Raw genomic sequence first — 22,709 nt, 5'->3', positions numbered from 1 at the left:
CAAGTGTCTCTCTCTGTCTTCATGTTGTTCGTTCTGTTGTAATCTTGGCATTTCCTCCTCTTCTTTCATCCTTTCCTTTCCTTTTTCACCCTCTCTGCTGCCTCAGCTCCCTCATCTCCTCCTTCCTAGAGGTGGTGGGACCCATCATGCCTGCAGGATCTTGGCAAACAGCCAGAGGGGGGGGAAAAAGAGAGTGGGAGTTCTTGCTTCCAGACAGGTGAGTCAGCTTTCTCCCAGAGGCACTCCTTTGCTGCAGCAGTGGACCGAGCCATTCCCCTCACCTTCCCCAGGCTTTGCCTCGAGCCAGGCATCTGCTTTCCTTCTCTCCCTCTTGTCTGAGGGCTCTCGCTGCCCCAGGGTGGGCGAGGACTGCGCTCCCCAGCAGAGAGTGCTTCCACCCTTCAGCTCAGCTCCCCTTCTCCCGGAGGAGGCCAGCAGGCAGGTGGCCCTGCTGGAGTGACAGCCTCCCTGCCACTGCCCCTGCTCAGCGCCTGCCTCCCCAACAGGACCTGCAGAGCCCGTTGTGGGGCTTGAAACTGCTGTGGTCAGTTCTACTGTGAGCATCTGTGTTGGCCACAGAGGTCCCAGATCTTGGGTGCTGTGGAAGAGGCAGAAAAAAAACCCTCTCCTTGCTTCAGTGGTGAAGGACTGAGGTGGTGAGGACCTGGTGGAAATGGAGGGATGTTAATCTCTTCAGAGAAAGCCAGCTCTGTGCCCTTGCACGTTCAGGTTTGTATCAGTCTTCCAAATCACATTTGAAATTTTAACTTGTGGCTAAATGTCAAACTCTTTCTTTTTTAACAAACACATGCTGGTTTTCAATCTCCTGCCTTTCAGTCATGCTGGTAGTGCCTTGTGTTGTATGGAGCATCTGATTTATTGCCTGCCCATGTTGTTTTCCTTTTAAAAACAAATCCGTCTACTTCTTTAGTTACTGTTGGATTTTCTGCAGTGGAGTTTAATTCTAAGAGGACTTAACATGGGCTTCTGAATATCAAACACCTCATTTAGGGGAGAAAGAGGATGGTGCAGCCAGACCAGGACAACTGACCAGGTGAGGATCCCAGCTGCGCCTGTACTAGTAAATGAAGCAGTGGCAGGCAGCATGCATGGGGGTGCCTACCTGGTCAATGGGCGAGATCCCTTGCGCGATTTTGGCTTAGGCCACCTAGAACTCTCCCAGACAATTCCTAGGCACAGCTGGGGAATTAGCCCAAGGCTAGGAAAGCTTGCATGCAGCCGCCTTGTTTGGGAAGCTGAAAGAGTTTTGTAAATAGGCATGGCCAGGCCATCTTTCCTAGTTTGCCTTAAGACTGGGGAATACCTCCTGGCACCGTTTTATTTTCTGGTATAAATGTAGCTTCTCTTTCTTCTCTTGTACGTCCCACTTGGACCAAAGGGTAAGGGGCATTGCAGTCAGCCAGAGCAGAGCACCATGGGTGCCCACCACCTCCTCAGCTCTGCAGTGCTTAAAATCAAGATGACCTCTTGCAGATGTGTTGGATTCCCCATGTCCAAGACATTTAGCAAAGCACTTTCCATGGGGCCCAAGCTAAATACATATTGCCATCCCTGAGCCAGGTAATACACAACCCAAGAAAACTGCAGCCTCTGAAAATGGGTAGGAAATGCCTTCTCTGCGACAGCCCTGTTCGCTGCAACCTTTGTACTTTCTGTACTGAGGTTGTTTAACAGTGCAGGGCCATAAGGATGTTCATTAAAATGCGAGAGGGTGCCAGGATTTCCTAAAATGATATTGAGCTTGCTGGAACAATCATGCTTACTGCACTGCAGAATGGCTCAGCTCCCGTATCTCAAATAATGGGGTGGCAAAAGCCCATCTGTGAGTCCTGATTTATTAATAAAGCATAAAAGTGTGGGCTTTAGTACTGCATAGGTTTTTTCCCTCCTGATTAGTCTTCAAGTAACTAGCCTAGTAGCTTACTATCATTTGTTTAAGAAACCAATAGATAGCTATTAAAAGACAAATTATATGATCTTTCAGATGTTAAAATTCCAAAGAGATGCACATCTTCATCATTTATCATTTATAGCCCTCAAGAAAAAATGGTGACATGTATGTAAAATACAGAAAAGGAGTGGAAGTCCATCCTGGTTCTTCTTCACTTAAGAGTTTAGTAAACCCTCAGTTGATCTGTTGCTGAGGATTGGCAGGTAGCGTCAGGAACAATTGAGGCTGTAGCAAATACATTTTCAGCAAGAAAAGATTCCAATAACTATGGTAATTTTAAAGGAAACCTTATCTCAGATACAGGATAGATAAAAGCCATTTATCACTCTGGAGGCAGTTATGTGATATTATGGGAGAAAATGAACAGCTCTTATTTTTATGCACTATCTGTGCCTTTCTATTATACTTACCATCTCTTAAAGCAGAGTTAGAACCTTCTTTTCTGAGGTCTTGCTTTTGTGCCCTTACCCCTTGTCTTTTATTGATCTTGTTTACCTAAAGGAGAGACTCATAAATTAATTCAGTTCCAATCTCCTAACAACTGGGCCTCACTTCAAAGAAATGCTGAGCGAGCAAGAGCCAAACCTCCAGCAGAGCCAGCAGCTCTGTTTTGTGCCCTGGGCTGACTCTGGCACAGTGAGGTGGGATCTGTCTGTGTCCACCCACTGCCATACCCAGGCACAGTCAGCCCCCGCCTGCTGCAGTGTCCCAGCTGGACACCGTGCTCAGGCAGCATTGCCAGCCTGTGAGGGACACTGCTGGGAGACAAGGGCAAGGACTGCTGACATCCACAGGCTCTTGCCAGAGCTGAAGATCCACCAGCCAACCGCTCTTTCCCCCGGCATTTACTGCTATGAGCTGGCTCTGAACCACTCCAGCTACTCTGGGGTCATCACAGAATCACAGAATTGTTTAGGTGGGAAAAGGCCTTTAAGATCGAGTCCAACCATAAACTTAACACTGCCAAGTCCATTACTAAACCATGTCCCCAAACACCACATATACATGCCTTTTAAATACCTCCAGGGATGGTGACTCAACCACTTTCCTGGGAAGACTGTTCCAATGCTTGACAACTGTTTTCCTGGAGTAATATTTCCTAATGTCCATTCTAAACCTCCTCTGGTCCAACTTGAGGCCATTCCCTCTCATCCTATCACTTGTTACTTGGGAGAAGAGATCCACCCCCACCCCATTACAACCTTCTTTCAGGCAGTTGTAGAGAGTGATAAGGTGTCCCCTCAGCCTCCTCTTCTCCTGGCTAAGCAGCCCAAATTCCCTCAGCCTCTCCTCACAGGACTCGTTCTCCAGACCCTTCGCCAGCTTCGTTGCCACCCTCAGGACATGTTCCAGCAGCTCAATGTCTTTGTTGTATTGAGCAACCCAAGACTGAACACAGGTGGCCTCACCGTGTAGAGGGGCAGAATAACCTCCCTGCTCCTGCTGGTCACACCATTTCTGACACAAGCCAGAATGCTGTTGGCCACCTGAGCACACTCCTGGCTCATGTTTAGCCGGTTGCTGGCCAGCACCACCAGGTCTTTTTCCACCAGGCAGCTCTGCAGCCCTTTGTCCCCGGGCATGTAGCATTGCAAAGGAGCACTGCCCTGCCCGGGAGGAGCTCTGGAGGAGAGGGGGCAGTCAGAGAGGCCATGAAGCAGGTGAGGACCTTGTTGGGATGATCCCGCTCCAGGCACCCCTTCAGTAACTGTGTGCCACTTTTGCACTCAGTGCCTTTTCCCAGACCAGACCTGCACAGGACTGTGGTAGCTGCCACTTTCTTCAAGTACAGAGCATAGCATTAATGTCAATGTGGGGAGGCTATTTTCCCATTACAGCCACAGCCTGGAGACTGGTAACTGTGTGGCCATGCCCAGGCAGGAGAAAGGGCCTGTCCTGGCTTTGCTGAAGTGTTCCTGAGTGCCTGTTCTGGGCAGCATCCAGCATATGCTGTGGAGAAAGCAATTACGCTTTTTTTTTTCCTCTCTGGTTGGTGAGAGAGAGAGAGATGGCTCTTCAGAGGTCCACTGCGGGGCCCTGCCCTCAGCAGCTGCTGAGGAAGAAAGTCAGACTCAAACTCCCATTGCCAGGAGCAGCACAGGAAGGTGCCTGGACCTTCAGGGCAGGAGCACAGGGGCCAAATCATCCCAATTTATCAGTGGCAGCTGGCAAACGTGTGTCTCTGCGCTGACCTTCCAGCAATGTGCTCAGCAATATACGTGGACAGGAAAACAGTGGCTTGTCCTCTTTCCTAAGCTGCGTATCTGTATTATGCCATTTACCAGGTGTTCCTGGCACCTTCTGCCACCCTGGACCTGCTCGGTGTCTCTGCCAAAGGTACTGCCCAGCTCTGGTCTCCCCACAGGCTCCTGGCCTGCAGTCCCCATGTGCACTGGGAAGGTTTCTGCACGGCCTGCGGGCGTCTGATCCCGCTCTGCACAGCGGCCAGCCCGGTGCCTCCAGCCTGGTGCCAGGTGAAACCCCATCCCAGGACCCTTCTTACTGCCTGAACCTCATGTCAGTCATGGTGGCCGAAGCAGTGCCAACCCCGAGGATATAATGAGCAGGTCTCATTCCTGAAGTAGCCTCACTGTGGCAAGTTGGACACCTTCACCAGGATAAGTTTCAGCTGGGTCTAAACCGGAGCTTTGCGGAGATGAGCTCTGTGTACTGGCAGTTTTATTTGCACAGTCCCTTGTGTGCGGCTGAGGGCATTTTCCTTTCAGAGATGCCCACATGGTTGTGAACCAGAATCTACAGCTGCTGCCTGTGGTCTGGTAAAGATGAAGAGCAGCGACAGATTTGAAACCCCCAAACTATCACAGTTAATACTGCAGCACTGGCTTCCCATAAAGAGCCCACGGCAGCGCAGAGGGGGCATATTAGGATGCTGACATTCTTCTCTAGGGGAACCAGTCTCCTTCTGAATGCCAGGCTGGCTTCCCTGGAGGCTCTAAAATTTCACCAAAGAAAGGTCTGAGCTCCTGCCCCACTCCAAAACCTGATGTTTATTGCATGCTCTTCTGGCCCCAGGCTTTGATCCCACTGGTGACTGGTGAAGGGTTGTTCTTCATGAATGTCTCTCAACTGTGAAAGATCAAAGAAAGTGTAAAGAGAACATATATCTGACCTTTCTTGGCAGATGCCAAGAAGATTTATCACCCAGTAGCACACCTGAAGAAATAGCACTCCTTCTCTCTGGTGAATTATTCAACAGCTGGGACCATCTGGTTCATTCAGAAACTTTGATTTCATGAGCGTCATTAGCTGCTCCCTTGCCCTTGAAAAGACCCTCAGGGTTATTCAGTAGGAAATCACTCTTGATTTCTTCCTGCTTGTTAACAAAATGTGACATTTTATTGCAGTCAGTAGAGAGCTGGTTTAGTGCCGGTGGAAGTTCAGAGCTGACCTACACTCAGAGTCATGTTTATACTTGCCTCCCTCTGCCAGCTTTCAGGGGCAGCAGCTGTAGGGCAAGCCTGGTACTTGAAGGGAACCGCTGGTGATGATGAGTGGATCTTTTCCCTTAACTAAAAGTCCCTTTTCACAGTGTAGTTTGACCTGCCTGTTGTAAAGCGTTTCAGCTAATTCAGAATAAGACCTTTGCAGAGACAGCTTGTGCTACATCCCTTATCCCAACGCACAGAACCCTACACAAGGAGAAAAGAGGAGCCTACTTTGCGCTGCGTAGAAATGATGACTCAAACGTGAATACCGTGCCCTTTTTGGTGGATTACCACCATACGTGCTTACTCTTCAGCAATTTCCTGAAAGTTCAGTGGTGGAGGCAGCACAAAACTTGGGCAAGTAATTCCAATGCTCCCGTGCCTCAGCTGGCATTCTCCCCCTCCGTATTTGAAATTCCACTTCTGAATCAAAACCAAACCATGTGAATCCCACCCTTGCATCCACCTCCAGATATCTAAGGTGGAGCCACCACCCTGACTGCCATCGCCCTGGCAGGGGGGTGTCTGCCTGACCACTGTCAGACCTGTAACGCAGCAGAAACAGCAGTACCCATATCTCTCCATCCACACCAGCCAGAAGTAGCCATAACACAGGGACTGGGAGTTAATCCAACCCCATACTGACCTCTCAAACTGACACGCCAGGGAGGAGAGGCCCACAAACACCTTATTACTTCTTCTTCATGAAGGGAAGAAAAATTGCTCCAAGACACAGCAGAATTCAGCAACTGAAGAAATATTATTACGTAATACTATTCCACCTTTTTCATATTGGAGAAACTACAACAAAAAGCAAACAAAACCAACTTGTCCCCCTGCCCCAAGATACTCCGGAAGGGTCGACACCAGGGGAGAGGAAGAGAGGAACTTCCTGTAGAGAAGCTGTTCTAAATGTACTCAACATGGCTTTGAAAATCCTGGGGAATAGGGCTTACGTTTTCCCCCCTGCAGATGCATGGCCTTACAACTGATTTCATTCAGAGACCAGTTTTTCTCTTTATGTCCCGAGCAAGGAATATCAGAAGGGATTACATTTTACGGAGTATATGCAGAGGAGCTGAGGGAGCAAGGTTCTACGTGGATGTTGAAGCAAAATAAAAACCAACTAGCGTGGGTGAGCAGTCACAGCGGTGTGGGGAAATCAGCTCGGCGCAAGTTAAGGTGTGAAGTTATAGCGTGTTACAGCTCCTCTCACATAGGCCTTTTTTTTTTTTTTTTAATGTTGCTTTGCAAGAGTTTAAATTCCACTGAAAAAACACTTGTTCCACAATTGAGGTGTTTAACTGGTGAGTTAGAGCAAGACACCAATCATGGGTCCATTAGGCTGGGAGAACTGGAAAGATCTGCACTTCCCAGAACCACACCTGGGTAACTATCAGTGGTCTTGAAGCTTCATAGAGTTCCTATTACTGAAATGACTCCCTAGAGGAATTGTGTTGTGGTCTTCCTTTCCCAAATCAGGGAGGGACCAGGCTCAGTTAGTCTTGACATCTTTCAGACTAACCAAAAAAACCCAAGGCCTAATAAGAACCTCTGATTCTGAATGACAAATCCAACGCATCTGCAATCCCATTTCACCTTAGTGGTGTCCCAGCAGCACAAAGCACAGCAGGTTAAAAGGAAACTCAGAAAGGTTCGGTGCTTTAGCATTTAACACATTTTAACTGTTCTATCATACAACAAGATAACAAACAGGTCTGAGGTCAAACTTCCAGTGTAGCTGCTGAATCTCAATGACCCTGCCCTGCTGCAAGTCCTTGGAACTTGCTTCTAAAAGCTTTAAGCTCTGCAAGGTGATTCCGTAAACACAACCCTGCCACAAGCAGGTTTTTTTTTTAAGTGCTGCAAGACAGCTGTGGTATATCTGTTTGTTTTTATCAGTAAGCCTGACAGAAAAGACATATTTTACTGTAAGATATGAGGCTTAAATTTTGAGTGTATGCTAGTGAAGTCAACCTCCAGTAGCAAGTCCTTAAGTAGTCTCTAGAGGAACAACCTCCCTGGCAACCGATTTTTCTGGTGCATAGGTTCGACTGCTTAAAGTCTTCCAAGCTAAACTCCCTCCCTCCTCCATGTGTTCCCCCTTGTGCAAGCTGCTTGTCATATGCAGCGTCCTAGCAAACAGGAGCAGGATTTTGTAATGGCCAGCTGGTAGAGAGAAGTACATTGTGTTCTTGGGCTGTCAGAGCTGCAAGGCTCACTGTTTAAATCAGCCTTTAAAGATCAGTGTTGAATGGTATATTGAACATCTTCCCATTACTAAAACCTGGCTTTTTACAAGACAATCTTGGACTTTTCTGGATGTACAGTAATTTAGGTACTTGTTCCTCGCAATGAGGGCAAAGACTGAGCAGCGCCATCTTACTGGGGACAATTATAAACTCTGACGGAGACAGATGCCAAGACCATCTGCTTCAAGAAAGACAGCCTTCTTATCAGCAAGTTGCATGAGGATATGTGGGATATTTCCCCCTCTTGCATATGAAAAAAGTCCAAGAAAAAGATGGCACAAGGCCAAAGAAGCTTCCCAGGCAGAACTCCAAGAATGATGGAGGTGGTTTGCTTATCTGTAAAAACTTCACTGTAAAAGTAATTGGTATTAATAAAAGTGGCAACACACTGGCACATCATTTCTGAAAGCTACAGATGCATGATAGAGGGGAACAAAATTATGATGCTGTATGAGCAGCCCTGCACTCCGGCTTGCATGTATTCCTTCCCGGTAGCGCAGCATGCATGCCTCCAGCCCTCTCAAGCAGCTCCTTTCAGTGTGAGCCACTTTAGTGCATTCTCTGCTTGATGTTAGAGGAGAATAAACTGGGGGAACTTGAAACACACCTTGCCTTTTCTCCCAGCACTGCATTTTACCGTGGCTCTGTCTGCTCACACGTCAAGTTCAGCCCAGGGGTCCCAGTCTAGACTTCTTCTGACCAACACTTGTAACAGACCAATTTCTAGCAAAATATGAAATTTGGAAGATAAGAGAAGGACATGATTCAAGTTAATTAGCCCAGCAAGAAATCTTTTCCCAGGTGGCTGCTGGAAAGACAAGTCTAGACTCGCAGCACACAGACACACACCGTCTATCCTTGAGCACAGTAAACTAGCTGACAACATGAGCTTTGGAGTTTGCAACTCTCAAGGGGACAAGAACAAATTATCCTCATAAAAATTCCCCCTGCGGGCTTCAATGCAGACGTGAGGAATTCCACGAAAGATTAACACCGTGACCAACTGTGAGGGACAAAGGATTTTATCTGCAAGTTTCTAAGGAAATTTTGATTCTGGGCTTGTTGCAAAGGTTTAATCCCAACTGATGAACTCTGGCAGAACTCAGTCAACCATTCTTATTTTTTTTTCTCCAAAGACAACACCCAGTGTAGGACTAAAAAGTTTACACACTCATTTTTATACTTTGCACACACACTATATCTATATCTGTATCTATATATATAAAAGTAAATTTCTGCCTGGTAGGTGACGTGTGGAAAATCTGAGTATCAACTACAGAGCCAAGTATTTTCTCTATTATGATTTAAAGGCTTTTAAGCATTTAGGAAGGGTATTTCTGATATGGAAGCTAATCTACTTTCCTGTGAGAATTTTTGGAATTTGTGCTGTTCTTCCTCTTCTCCCTTGTTCCCTGTACTTATAAGCTGTTAATGGTCAGGGCACACTGCCATGTCTCCATTAGGAAATGTATTTGAAGGAAGAAAACTCTTCTAAATTATTTCAACCCACTTTCTCCCGAAGTGGCACCCAGGCACACGGCACACCAGGGCTCAGCTCTCGGCTAAGGAGTAGAGTTTTCCCTGTGAAAAGAACCACACAGGAAATTCACCCTCTGCGAAGTGGCAGCAGCTCACTCCCACCCACACCTTGAAGAGCCAAGAAACAAGAACAACCTCTTCTCTCCCTGCAGAGGGGTCAGGCCTCAGGACACGCCGGATCAGCTCTTTTGTCTCACTCCATGCTCTACGATTTCCTACCTCCGTACTTGCACGGGCGCAAGGTGAAGCAATACCCAGTTACCACCAGTGCATCGCTTGTGAGAACAGTCCATGGAGTTTTTCAGGTACACATGGCTACCAAAATGGGAAAATAAACAGAAACATATAAACTTGGTGCAGTTACACAGTGGACAGTGGAAAGATTCTGAAGCTCAGGTTCATCAGAGAATTGGACCAAATCCGCACAAGCTCCATGTTCACTCACGAGGGTCTAACTTTAGGCAAGTACTCTTTGAAAGAACAGAGTTATTTTCTTAAGAAATCCTTCCACAACAGGAAATTAAAACAAAAACTCAAACCCAAACCAAACAATACCCCCACAAAACAACCAACCCATTTTCTTCCACTTACACAATTTGAGATTCTTTGCATCTCATCTACAGAAGAACCTGATCTTCTATTCTGCTGTCAATAAAGGCAATTACTTCTTTGCTATTTTTTATAATTGATGGGCAGTGACTGGATTTATAGCAAACAATATAGTGTAATTCAAAACTGTAATTAAAGACTGACAAATGGGACAAATTTGTTACACATTTCTTATTTCCATTATGTGCTCAAAAAGAGTAGATAGGGAGTTTAAAGGATATTTTCTCTGGCTTCCAGCTTGATCTAGTTTTGCATGAACAGAGCAAGAGAGTGAGTTTGTCTGAACACTGGTACAGCTGCAAATTAAAATACCTATGGTAAGAAATATTTTATAGGGACACTGCTAGACAGAAGAATTGAATAAAGATAAGCAGACTTTTTATAAAATGATTTATTAAAAATAAGTTCTTTAAAGAGTAGAAGTGTGACATGTATATACATTAAGTTGACAAAAACTTCAATGCTTATAATACAATGTATTCCAAACTGAACATGAGACATTTGCTTTCTTTTCTTAATATGTCACGCTTATTGGAACCTAACAGCAAATGAGAAGAGAAAAACCAACAAAACGCACAAACATTACAAGCAAAATCCTGAAACTGAGGAGTACTTGCAAAAATGAAACCCTGTGATCAGTATGACATGACTGCTAAAAACACAGAAATCAAGAGTCTATGAGCACAGTCTTCAGCTGATGCAGTTTATCTGACAACTGCTACCTTCTGATTAATTCTTCATGTCTACTCTAAATTAACAGATCTTGGCAAGTGGCTTTGTGTTCCATAAAGGTAGAAATATTCTGCTGACAACAAAATACCACCCAAACCAAATAAACAAATGCATCTTTTCCATCTCTACTGAAGTAGATAAAGATTTCTTCTTAAGAAGAGAGTTACGTTAATTGCTGGTTTTGTCCTTTAACTCCCCACATCTCTGACAGCCAGAACCACAAAAATATTTTTCTTAAAATCATTTTATTTTACAAGAGAGTTTTGCACAAAGACATGACAAACTAACACTTTATTTTGCATGCTTCAGATGGCCTCAGCTTCTCATATTCTGAAGTTGCTTTTAAAACTATATCCTTTCGGTTGTGTCTTCTTAAGATTTCCCATCTTCAGTGCCTATATACACAGCTAGCTGAGAACTGCAGTATTACACATCCACCCATCCTCACAGGAGAGTTCACTCTAATCTCAGATGTGTGCAGGACTTGCATAGCATCCTCTTTAGTCCCATAATTTAATAAGACCATCCCAGCCACATGTAATGACTTTAGATGTTTCGTGTGGATGCCACACTGCACCGATACAGACTTTATCATGCGCTTTTAATCTGCTGTAGAGTTTTGTTGTCTTCCAGTCCCAGATGTTAAGTTTTCCATCTGCATCTCCAGATATCACATAGCTGTATTAACAGGATTAAAATAAAAGCTGTATCACGTGTGAAGACTGCTTGCATTAATACTTTTACATTAAGCAACGGAAAAGAGCTTCACCCAGTAAGCTTCCTATCTGACAGTCTGCAATCATACCTACCAAAAAATTAGGATTAATGCTGCGCTCTAAAGTGCACCAGTCCTGCAGAAGGTGATTCATCACTTGCAAGGTAAACGTGCTAAGCAATGTGATTATACCATACTCTGTGTTACGGGAACTAAAGAGGATACATCAGCAAAAGAGAAAGTGCTAGAAGTATCTCTAAAATTTATAGACACTTCTCTCTTCTTTTTCTTCCATTTTTGCTGAGGTTATTCCCCATTTTTTAGAGTAATGAGTTTCTTATGTACTTACAGTGGTGAATGTATGGGCATATTACTAAGCAAACAGGATGAAAAAGACAGTCCTTTGAACCATAAACAAGAATACATATGCCACACCTGGCCTCAAGCTGTGCCAGGGGAGACTCAGATTAAATATCAAGAAAAATTTCTTCACTGAATGGGCTGTCAGGCACTGGCACAGGCTGCCCAGGGACGTTGTTGAGTCCCCATCCCTGGAGGTATTTAAAAGACTGGTAGATGAGGTGCTCAGGAATATGGTTTAGTAATGCACAGGTGCGTTTGGACCCAGTGATCTCAAAGGTCTTTTCCAATCAAATGATTCTCTATGAAACTGGGGAACCCGGGAAGTCCAAATTCCAGGTATTCTAGACAAGTGCATACCGTGAAATCATAGACCCTGTGCTGCAGACAACATGCAAAAGAGCCACACGCAAGTCAGAAGTGGAAGCCTCCTGTGCTGTACCAGAACTAGGGAAAACAAGGGGACTCTCTGGATGGTTTAACACCAGTGTAAGTCATCTCTGCAGAATGGGGAAAATGGATTACATGGACTGTTTTCTAAATGTTGCTCAGAGCAACTGCTGGGTATAACTTAGTACTACTGAATTACAAGTGCAAACCTTCCATTCCATTGCTTGGCTAGAGAATTCTGCCTGATGCCAAGTTAATAGGATAGCCGTGCATCAATGAACGTTGCAGAGGATTCAGAAAGGAATTTGATGTCTGTACCAGCAAGTTTTAAGATTAAGCTCATTCCCATAAAAACTTACCTCATGTCAGGTGAAAAATCCACTTGACAAGCGTAGCCAGCTACCATGTGACCTTTGAAAATTTTCTTTTTGTTTAATCTGAATCTATTCTGAGCTCCAAAAATCAGAATTTGGTTATCCATTGACTGGCAAGCCAACCACTTTCCTATAAACACAATAAACAAAGGTGCCATCAGAGCGTCACATCTGCAGAAACAGACCTACCTGGAAAGTTTTAAGGGATTGTTTTAACTTTTCTTGCACTATCTTAATCCAGATTTTCATTTTGTACCAGGGTTCGAGGTAGCAGCTGATACTGCTTCTCCTGGTACAACTGCCAAGAGGCAAAACCTTATGTTTGACAGAATTTGGGATGCCTATTCCTACAAAATACACTCAGGAATCTTGAAAAGCTCTGACTGTTACAACAATGTGCTGCATCAACCTCACTGACTTACTGATAGGTTTTTAAGCTACTGAGTAAGCTTGCTGGTACACATAATCAAGCAATCCGGATGAGGTGAAAAAACCCCTCTATAGCTGCAATCTATTTGATTACCTGCTTTGTGGGTACTCTAAGATGATCATCTTTTATTTTCTTTATGGGAAAGAGAGGTCTGAGATAGACTCAGAAATTTTTGCAAACATTTAGCTTTCTCTGCCCTAATGGAATACAATTTAATAAAAATGCTTCAATGACAAAAAAACTCTAGGCTTTTCTAAACTTAAATCTATCTCATTTTGTGTCTTGGCAGTGCATTAACTCCTGCCTGTGAATCCAGTGAAGATGATGTGCTCCAGAACACCACTGAACAGAGGCTTCTGTCCTGAACTCTGCACATCGTCACTGCTTTAGTTTTTCATGCAAATGGCAACAACATTAAATGTGCTGACTCTGATCTGATCTGAAAATCTGATCACACCTTCACCTACTAGCTCGGAATTTGAGGACTTTCTGCAGCCTCCCAGAGAAACAAACCAAATGTGTACCCCAAGCACATTATTCTCCTCTTCTACTTTTTAAAAGGTCTGTTTCCTGCCTTGCTCAGGAAGTATATCTTAACTGACAAGATTAATAAATCAGTGTCTTGCTGGGAAAGTATATCTTAATCGATTAAGATTAATAAATCAGAGTGCCTCTGAGCAGAAAAGTTACACATCTGTAAAATTTTCAATCCAGTTTTCTTTAAAGGACTCATTTAACTCCAAAATGACGCATGATGGGCCTTGCACAGTCTATAGCACAACTATTCTGAAGGAACTTGTTTTGTGTGATATTGGGACTACTTGGGTCTGGATAATGTTAGTTAATGTGACAGGTGATGTCTTGAGTTGCGAAGATGACTACTTCATCCGTAACATCAATACTGCCTCATCTCAGAAATTAAATGCTAAAATGCTGGCCAGCCAGAACTGGGAAAAGGATGAGGAAGGCAGTACTTCAATGTGGAAGAACAAGATGAACTGACAAAAATGGATCAGAATACACCAAGCTGTGCAATGTCAGAAACAGGGGTTGAAATAGGCCAGTTTGGGAAGCTAACATTTTTAAAGGCAGCTATCTCCTTCTCCAGAATCTTCCTTTTTATATTAGAAACCCACCTCTATAGTTAAGAATAAAAATATTTACACTGCAAAGGAAATACAATTTGATGCTGATAGCTGGCTGAAAACATTAGCTGAGCAACAAGCTGATGAGCTACTTACTACTCAGCATAATGGGTGTTAACTGTAAATCTGGCAACGCTTTAAAAATGTTACCATTAAAAATATTTAATTTTGGCCAAACCGGACAACAGATTTTTTCCTGTTAGAAGGATTTTCACTGATTACCGGAGGCACTGAACTTTTATCCTTCTTCAGTTTGATTCTAATTGAAGCACATAACCACCAGTGAAACATTAACATACAGAAATAGATAATTTGGGATTTCTCTTATGTGAGAGTTATTTTGGCTACATTCAGAACAGAAATGAACGGCGTTAACAGAATCACGTGCAACATCGTTTTTTGCTTTGACAAAGGCACCACAAGGACTGCTGAACATGCTTAGTACTTTGCAGCCATTGTCAGTTGCCACCATCATTTCTCTTAAGATATCAAATACAGCAAAGAGTGCGTTGTAGTTCTATGAAAAGAAAGTCCTTTGCTCTGTCTGGATGAAGTTCTAAATTTAAATTGATACAGTTATCCTAATATAACCCCTCATTTTGACACAGTTGTTCTTCTTAAAACTTTTAAACCAAAGTAAGATCCAGTCTGATCTTGGAATCAATGCACACACCGATTGGGGTGTGGATGAGGAGTAGTTAGGGGTGGCAGAGGGATACAACATTACAGACATATAGTCTACATAAAGTAGGCCTATAAAGCAGTAAAGTGTTAACCTACCATTTGGAGACAAAGTCACGGCTGGCATCGAATGCATACTTGGCTCAGCTATGTACTTGAAGTCCACAGGAATGTCCCTGCAAAAGGAAGAAGTATGTATTTTATGAAGACATGGAGATTTTCCAGAGGGCTGTCTCCAGCCAGCTGATTTACTCAGCCACTGAGCCACGGAGAGCATATGGTGGTGTCCAAAGGAAGAATGCACAAAAGCTCAAAAATATTACTAATGCCCATCTAAAGAGCTCCAGCTGTGTACCCATCAACAGGATAAGTTCTGATAGAGTCAATCTACCCCAATCAAATGACCCAGTCTAAAGCAGAATCCAATTGTTAAAGAGTAAAACTGGTACACAAAGATACTCTATTGGCTCCAGTTTAACTGCAGCTATTATAAAATCTTCATATAAGTAGCAAGAATAGACTGATATATGCATGTGTCTTATTGGAATGTCTTACTGACTTGAGTTTTGTTTTAACTAGAGTATTTCTGCGTTTTCTTAAAAGGAAAATAAAATAAAAAATGGGAGCCTCTCTCATCTCTCTGACAATGCCATTTTCCTCCTGATCTCCCTCAAACAGGATGCCAACCAATTCCAAACATTCGCAGCTGAACTGAACCGTGAACTCTTGGATCTTGATTTCATACAGGGCTGTGCCAGTGTATGTTAAGAACATATAGTGTCTTGTACAAAGGCATGCGGACCTAGGGAAAAAACAAGTACAGTCTAATCCTTACTCCACAGAACTGTTTGGTTTTGACTATACAAATTGAATTACTAACGGGCTGTGCATATTCACAGTACTCCTCATACCCTACACTATAAGGCTGATAAGAAGGGAAGGCATGCACGTGTCTTTCTCATTAAACAAAAGAAAACCCCAGCAGAAAATAGATTTGATTAACATATTCAGCAGAAAACACATACAAAATGTTCTGTAGCAACATTAATTAATACAAAGGGGATGGTTATGACTTCATCGTCTAATTCACACAGCAGAAGAGCTGCTGGGACACTATCGGAGCAGAGACTGTGGGTGGCTGCCTTGTGCTCGCTGACCGAGCCTCACTGGATGGCAATATGGTTGGCATTAGCAAAGTAATTGCAATTCTATTTTATTGTGGAATAAGTTGTTCCCTGCCATCTTATATGAAGTAATGTGCACATGGGCAGCAGGGTGAGAAGCTGCTCTGTTGTCGGGATGCAACACAAATGCTCCTGTGAGATAAATGTTATAAGAAATTTACCCGTCTGCATTAGAAGGGCAACTCACTTAATGCGCACTGTGGATAAGAGCACGTGCAGGGATAATTGGCTTCCAAACAATCCCTAACTGCAACAGGACACAAGGTCATTGCTGCAGTAAGGCCAGGTTCTGATGAGGTCCTAACATCCCACACTTTCTCATCTGTAAGTCATCTGGAGTCCTCAATGCCAGATAAAAGTAATCCTATTGGAAGCCCTATTAAAAAAAGTCTGATCACAGAAGATGCATCTCCAATGCTGAATTGTACTGCAGAGAGAAATTTAAATGCAGCACAGCTCGTCCTGTTTTCTCTCCCTTTACAAATGAAGGCAGGCTTATCGACTGGAATTTATTCAAGACAGCTCTGCTTTAGATTGAAACCTACCAGACACATTTAAAACAGCTGCAGGATATGCTGCATTAAACTATTAGGCAGAATAAAGAGATAAATTTATGTTTCACATTTGCCTCCAGTCAAATTGCTACATAAGTAATATCAGCCTGCTCCCTTAAAAAAAAATCTTTAAAAAAAATAGCAAAAAGGATGCTGTTTTGGTTGCTGGACCTCAAAATTCACGCTGATCTATTCGTTCAAATTTTAAATTTAAAGATTTTCAAGTCCTTTCCCCACTTCATAGCATTTCAAAGGCTGAAAAGTTTTAAATATCAAAAGTAGTATCTGCTAGCAAAGATTTAGGAACATGATAATCTGGGCTTCTAATACAACTTCTTCCCCAAGGAGGAGAGAGAAAAGTCCTTTTAAAGAAAGCAGGAAAAAACCCCAAATCCAACCCAATCCAATCCAATTTTGGAATCTGCACATCAGGAAGAGCTCTTTCAAGACACCAACACTCTACCAGGAAAAATGGAAAGAAAAGGCCTGCTGAAGGCTATAGCTCTGCAGAGATGACAAGTCTTCTAAGCCTGCCAAGGTAATAACTAAGCTGCTAATGTATGGGTTTTGCTTTGCTAGCTGACTTGAAGGCAAAAAAGGAAATAAAACCCTCCAAGGTCAATTGCCCAAATCATTCCAGTGTTTATCCAAGTAGGATCAGACACATATGAAGCAGACAAAGACAAAATAACATTTTGCATTTCTAGAAAAACAGACACAGAATGATATCCATGCCAACTTTAATATCACTGCTGTAATGGTACAATCACATGAAATGCAAAAGCAGACAAATTTTAAAGTGTTCCCACTAAGACTCCTAAAGAAACCATTTAATGTGCAAGAGTCTGTCCTATACCTGCAGTCTGAACTTTCAGCAAACAACCACCTGCAATTCAGTGTACAGCACAGCGAAATCAATGCATGGGATTAATCCCTGGGAAGAGGCAATTTAAATTCTCAGGGGAGAAGTTCCTCACTGTGATGAAGCGTGACATGACATCCCCCTACCAGCTCTGGCCAACTCAGTGTTTACAAAACATACTACAAAATTCCTCTAAACAATTGAAACTAAGCAATTAGACCAGCTTTAATTACTAGCTTTTAAGGCCATACTCAGGTCATAATTACTTCTGCTTTATTTCTGCAGGATACTGAAGAAATATTGCACTGAAGAACAGATGAAGAAACATGCCAAAAGGTGGAGTAACCAAATCACCCTAAGCTGCAAATCACTTTCCTTATGAACTTAGGAAAAAAAGGATTCGAGGTGCAGCATGAAATAATTCGCTATGGAAATTTTCAAGCTCTAAAAGCTTCTGTGCTGAATACGTTGATTCAGTTTGAATGCACTGTAAAAACCTGTATCTTGAAATTACAGAAATTTGCCTACAGATCCAGTAACGTATATCATGGCAGATTATGGAGAAAGGTTTTTCAAGTTGTGTCTAGGAAGACACCATTTGTTTTTTATAAAACTAAAAGAAAAAAAACCCTGAAGACTGAATTACAAAATATTTCCTACAGCTGAGTTCCCTATTATACGAACAAGTGAGCCCTTTCTTCAGTGTACAGCAAGCTCGGTAAATATTTTTTTCTTCAGAAGGAAAAAAATTCTGCTACTGGAACAATCAGGTTGCAATGTTCTCATGCCAGAACCTTTTTGCCTTTCCTGCTCTTCCCCACTGAGTGACTAAATCCACCCACTTCGCTATTTATTTCAGACATCAACACAAAGCTCAAAAAACAAGGGCAAACTAATCCCAAGGAAATAACAGATTTGTGCAAGTGAGATCCTCCCACTCGCCACAGAGGAGATACTCCTTACTAAAGACGACATGTTAAAGATTTTTCTTTAAGGAGCTCAGTAAAATACACAGGTCTAATTACGAAAGGCTGAACACAGGCTCTCTTGGAGCGACATATGGTGACAGCATTACACGTCTAGCCTAAGCCTGGGTTCCCAGACTATGGTCATTACCACCGCTGCTACTGGCAACGATAGCAGCCGATCACAGACAGGCTGAGGATTTTGCTGGCTGCTTGGGTTGCAGTCAAACGCCACAGACTGGAGTCTCTTCCATTTTTTTTTTTAAGAAAAAGCTAGGAAGGAACTGATTAGTCACAGAGCTGTCAAACTAGCATCCATATTGTGCAATATCTTTGCATGTGTGAATGGCAAAATGAAACTGATACCTAAATACATGGGAATCATTATTTCAAAAAGAAATTTGAAATCCTAGAGAAATCTTAAGAAGCCCTAAGCTGAAAAAATCTTAGTACCTAGAACCTTACGGAAAACATTTCAGATAGGAGAGATTCAGTTTCTTCCAAATGTGTTAAAAATTGGAAGTAATTTAGATTTATGATTTTATTAATTTTTCTTAGAAAAATTTTGCTTTTCTGTCACCTATTATATGCCTATTGTGTGTATCAATAATTGCCAAAACCCCTAGACAACCAGAAATGAAGCTACACTAAACTGGCTACTTCACACCTGGGCTAAATATTATATAATAAATACTATGCGCATCCAAATTCAAAGCTTTCAAAACTGCCATACACTAATGTAACAGAGCAGATATTTCTTTAAAAGGTTAATTTAAGGGCTAATATGCCCTTAGGGAAAAGAGAGAGAATAGCGATCACTAATAGAGTGCACTGTGCTTCAGGCTGACAGGGCTGTTTTATACTTTCTTTGCTGGAGAAGGAAATCTCTGAAGTGTCTCGAGCATTAAGCTAGGATGGGTTAGTTAATATTTAGCAACATGATAGAAAGCAACTGGTTTTAAGGATCAAAATATCCAGAAAAAATATTCTAATAGATAAAATATGAAGCTAAATTACTAATTATTAATGCTTTAAAAACAACGTTCAAATATTGCAGTGCAGTAAGGCAGGAAGCTAGCAACAGTAATTAAATCCTTCTTGATATCTAATAGGGAAAGACACTGAAAGTACTATACTAAGATTTTGGAAGGGATGTTTCCTTCACTAGAAAAAATGTTAAAGAACTATGATCCGTACTAGACTGAGTGGCAGGTATGCATGATTCTGCAGAGTATATACCCAACAACAGTGATCAGAAATTAGCAACAATAGCTGAGACTATTCTGGTTCTACTTTATTATGAAACATTTTAGCTGCTGCATATATCATTACATAAAAATTTGTAGAAATTTGAATTCAGCTCTTCCTCAGCTAGCTAGAACTCAGTACACTCCAGTGTCCTACCTGCTGTGAATTCTTTTAAAAATAAACTATCTTTTCAGTTTGCTCATAATTTACTTCAATTTAAAATTCAATTTTTGAAACTTACCATTCCCAGACTCTTAAACTCTTGTCATCAGACGTACTCACAAACCTTCTATTTTCATCCACAAACACAATGGTGTTGACAGCTCCCAAATGCCTATCGTATTCCTGCACAATTTCACCACTTCGAATGTCCCACTACAAGTAGAAAAGTCAGAATAAGGCCTCGTTTCTAACTAAATATCATAGTTTTTAGAGGAAGAAATATTAAGTAGGCATACCTGCACAATTTTCTTATCTGACATTCCTGCAACAAAGAGGTTTTGTTTATCTTCATCAGGATTGAACTTGACACAATAAGGAACCTTCCTGTTTGTGAATCTTGAAATGCACTGCCCTGCAACAGATAAGCCAGTCATAGTGTGTCAGGTTGGAATTTCTGTGGGCTGATAAGTTCTTTGCAGATATTGATAAAAATCTTCCATTTTACATTTCCTTCACTATCGGCAGGAAATATTTCTTTTAAAGCCCTTGAGAGGACTAGAGGGTACGTAGAATTTACCCTGCAGGTTGATGATACTTTCTGTATGCATGCATCTGTATAAACACATACACATCGGAACTGCTCCATACCTTTACTACAGGTTTCCAAACAAGTACCCACTATGTCATCAGGACATATCAAGGACATCAGGACTCACCAGGATATCACAAACTGACCACTGCCTTTGCATATCATCACCTCCTTAGGATCAGAGATCTTTTTGACAAGAGACTTAAAATTGAGACAAGAATTCCTCGATCCTAAGCCTAGAAAAGGATAACAGTAATCCAACCGCAAAACAAATCACTGACCTCTTCTCACAGCCTCAGCCATAAATACTCTATATTATCCGTAACTTACAGAAGCCTGTTTTAACCCAAAAGCTCAGCACATTTTTCAGGTGTCTAAATAACTGAATTCAGACTCAAGTCTGGAAAATTTGACTTGTACCTTTCTGGCTGTCACCTGTATAAGACTAGTGGCATTGCTAACCAAGAACACAATGTCATTCTCAAACATGGAAACTTTCTGTCTTAGGAAACAGACACAAATTTAAAGGAATATTGACAAAATCTATCCTATATCTTTTTAGTTTCAGACCCTATTTGGAGAAGAATATTACAGAGTATCTCCCAGGCAGGCCTACCCTTCACTTTCTATACCAACAGCTCCAATTCCACCACCTTTTTTTATGTGGAGTCTCAAGCTAGTTCAAGCTAGCCAAAAGATCAAGTGAAATAATTCTTTTAAATTAAGCTGTTTAGGTCTAAAGTGTGATTTCATTACTTAATTATAGGCCTGTAAATGTAAACATGCAATTAACTGGTTTGGTAAAATTTTGTCTTTTTGTTGATAATTATGCTAGCACTACAACTACCTATCAACCTTCTCAAATGAACAGATATAAAAAAACAGGTATGTAGGCAGTGTCAATTGCACCACTACAGATAACAACAAAGCATTTAGGAAAAAAAGACGCTTCATCCTGTAATGAAAGCCTGAAGATTGAATTCCAAGATGATATTTAGAATAATTGGAAACAACCCGACTGATAATATATCTTGATATTTACTGTTAATTAAAGATAGTGCCAAATAACAGTGTCTACAAATACAAGCCTACCTGTTTCAGTGTCCCAGAGTTTAAGATAGCGGTCATATGCAGCACTAAGAAATCGAGTGCCAGCATTATTAAAACAGATGTCTCGAACAGCTTTACTATGTCCTACAAGATAGAAAAAATGCAATGATAAACTTCCATTTATTCATGCTTAGAATTAACATTTCTTTTAAAACATTATTCAAGTTAAATGTCCCAGTCCTTAACAATGCAAAGAAAACATGGAAGTCTCTTATTGTAACTTTTCAAAAGTATTAGTAAAGAATGACTCAAGGCAGAAAGAAAAAGTAACTCCTAAAGAACAATGTGAATAAAACCCCCAAATCCCCACACCTCTAATGCACTGGAGAGAGAAACAGTAGCATTGCACAGAACCAACCACTGCACATCATTCATAAACTGATGTACAAAGCAGTACTTGAAGTACTGTTTGCTTCAAAGATTGTCCCAGTCATGGTTAAAAGCTGTAAGAGAAGTTTAAAACACAGTAATAAATGTGAACATCTAATGAAAAAGAGGAGAGACAAACATTACAGAAGATGCATTCAAAGGAGGAACATTTAAAATAAGAAAACAGGTACAAAATATGGGAAATACTAGATCAGAAAATTAAGAATGTTTTCATCTGGTGTTAACCTTGCTATCCCTCAACTCCAACACTTTCATCTGATCACTGCATCAGACTTGTAGGGCATCTCTTTAGTTAAAATATTGGCACAGTAACATAAATACAGCAAAATAGCAGGCGATATTAAGGTTGATAACAAAGACCTTTTGAGGAAAACACACTGTTCCACTAGAGCAGTCTATTGAGAGAGAGAACTTTTTTGAGCCATCATCTTTGCCACACTGCTGTCATCAGAAATATTAGGTGAAAAAAAGACTTCTTTGTTGCTACTCAACATATATTCACTCGGTGTTCTAGAAATGTTCCCATTTCAAAAGGAGTATCAGTCGCTTTTGTTCTGCATTCAAGGCTGCTAAGAAGTTTGTATTTCTCTTTCTCTCAGCTATCTGCTTTAAAAAAAGCACCTGTTATGTGAACAAAGGCAGTATCTGAATGTAAAAAAAAAAAATTCCCATGCTTTTACACTACAAGATCAGCACAGAGGAGACAAGGGATCATCAGACCATGAGATGCCCTCACTGCATAAATACAGAGAGCTGCGATTCTCAAAATGAAGATGGGGCAATTTAATTTCACAATTTTGACTCCAGAAAGGAGTCTTACATCAAGTAATGATGACTGCAGTACAGTAATGTTTTGTTTTAAGGTGCTATATATCAACATTAAATTGCTTGGAACAAAGATTCACAAAAGACTTACACCTTTTCCAATTCTTATTGCTAAGACTATACTGAATACCATTTGCTCTGGATGCCTACAAGTCCTCTCAATGATAAATTACTA

General features: G+C 41.8%; 1 protein-coding gene across 1 annotated transcript in view; it reads right to left on the bottom strand.

Moving 5' to 3' along the window:
* Positions 1 to 10,776: 10,776 nt before the first annotated feature.
* Positions 10,777 to 22,709, bottom strand: part of CDC40 (cell division cycle 40) — a 42,032-nt gene continuing 30,099 nt past the window's right edge. Inside the window, exons 10-15 of the mRNA XM_054063147.1 lie at positions 21,302 to 21,403; positions 19,917 to 20,032; positions 19,700 to 19,833; positions 14,745 to 14,821; positions 12,375 to 12,519; positions 10,777 to 11,228 (exon numbers count right to left, since the gene is read on the bottom strand). Coding sequence (XP_053919122.1) covers positions 11,051 to 11,228; positions 12,375 to 12,519; positions 14,745 to 14,821; positions 19,700 to 19,833; positions 19,917 to 20,032; positions 21,302 to 21,403 — 752 coding nt within the window. The 3' untranslated portion in view covers positions 10,777 to 11,050. The remainder of the gene's footprint in view (positions 11,229 to 12,374; positions 12,520 to 14,744; positions 14,822 to 19,699; positions 19,834 to 19,916; positions 20,033 to 21,301; positions 21,404 to 22,709) is intronic.

This window comes from Cuculus canorus, chromosome 3 (genome assembly GCF_017976375.1).
Source record: "Cuculus canorus isolate bCucCan1 chromosome 3, bCucCan1.pri, whole genome shotgun sequence".
Classification (NCBI taxonomy): Eukaryota; Metazoa; Chordata; class Aves; order Cuculiformes; family Cuculidae; genus Cuculus; species Cuculus canorus.
This window is presented reverse-complemented; position numbering and strand designations above follow the sequence as displayed.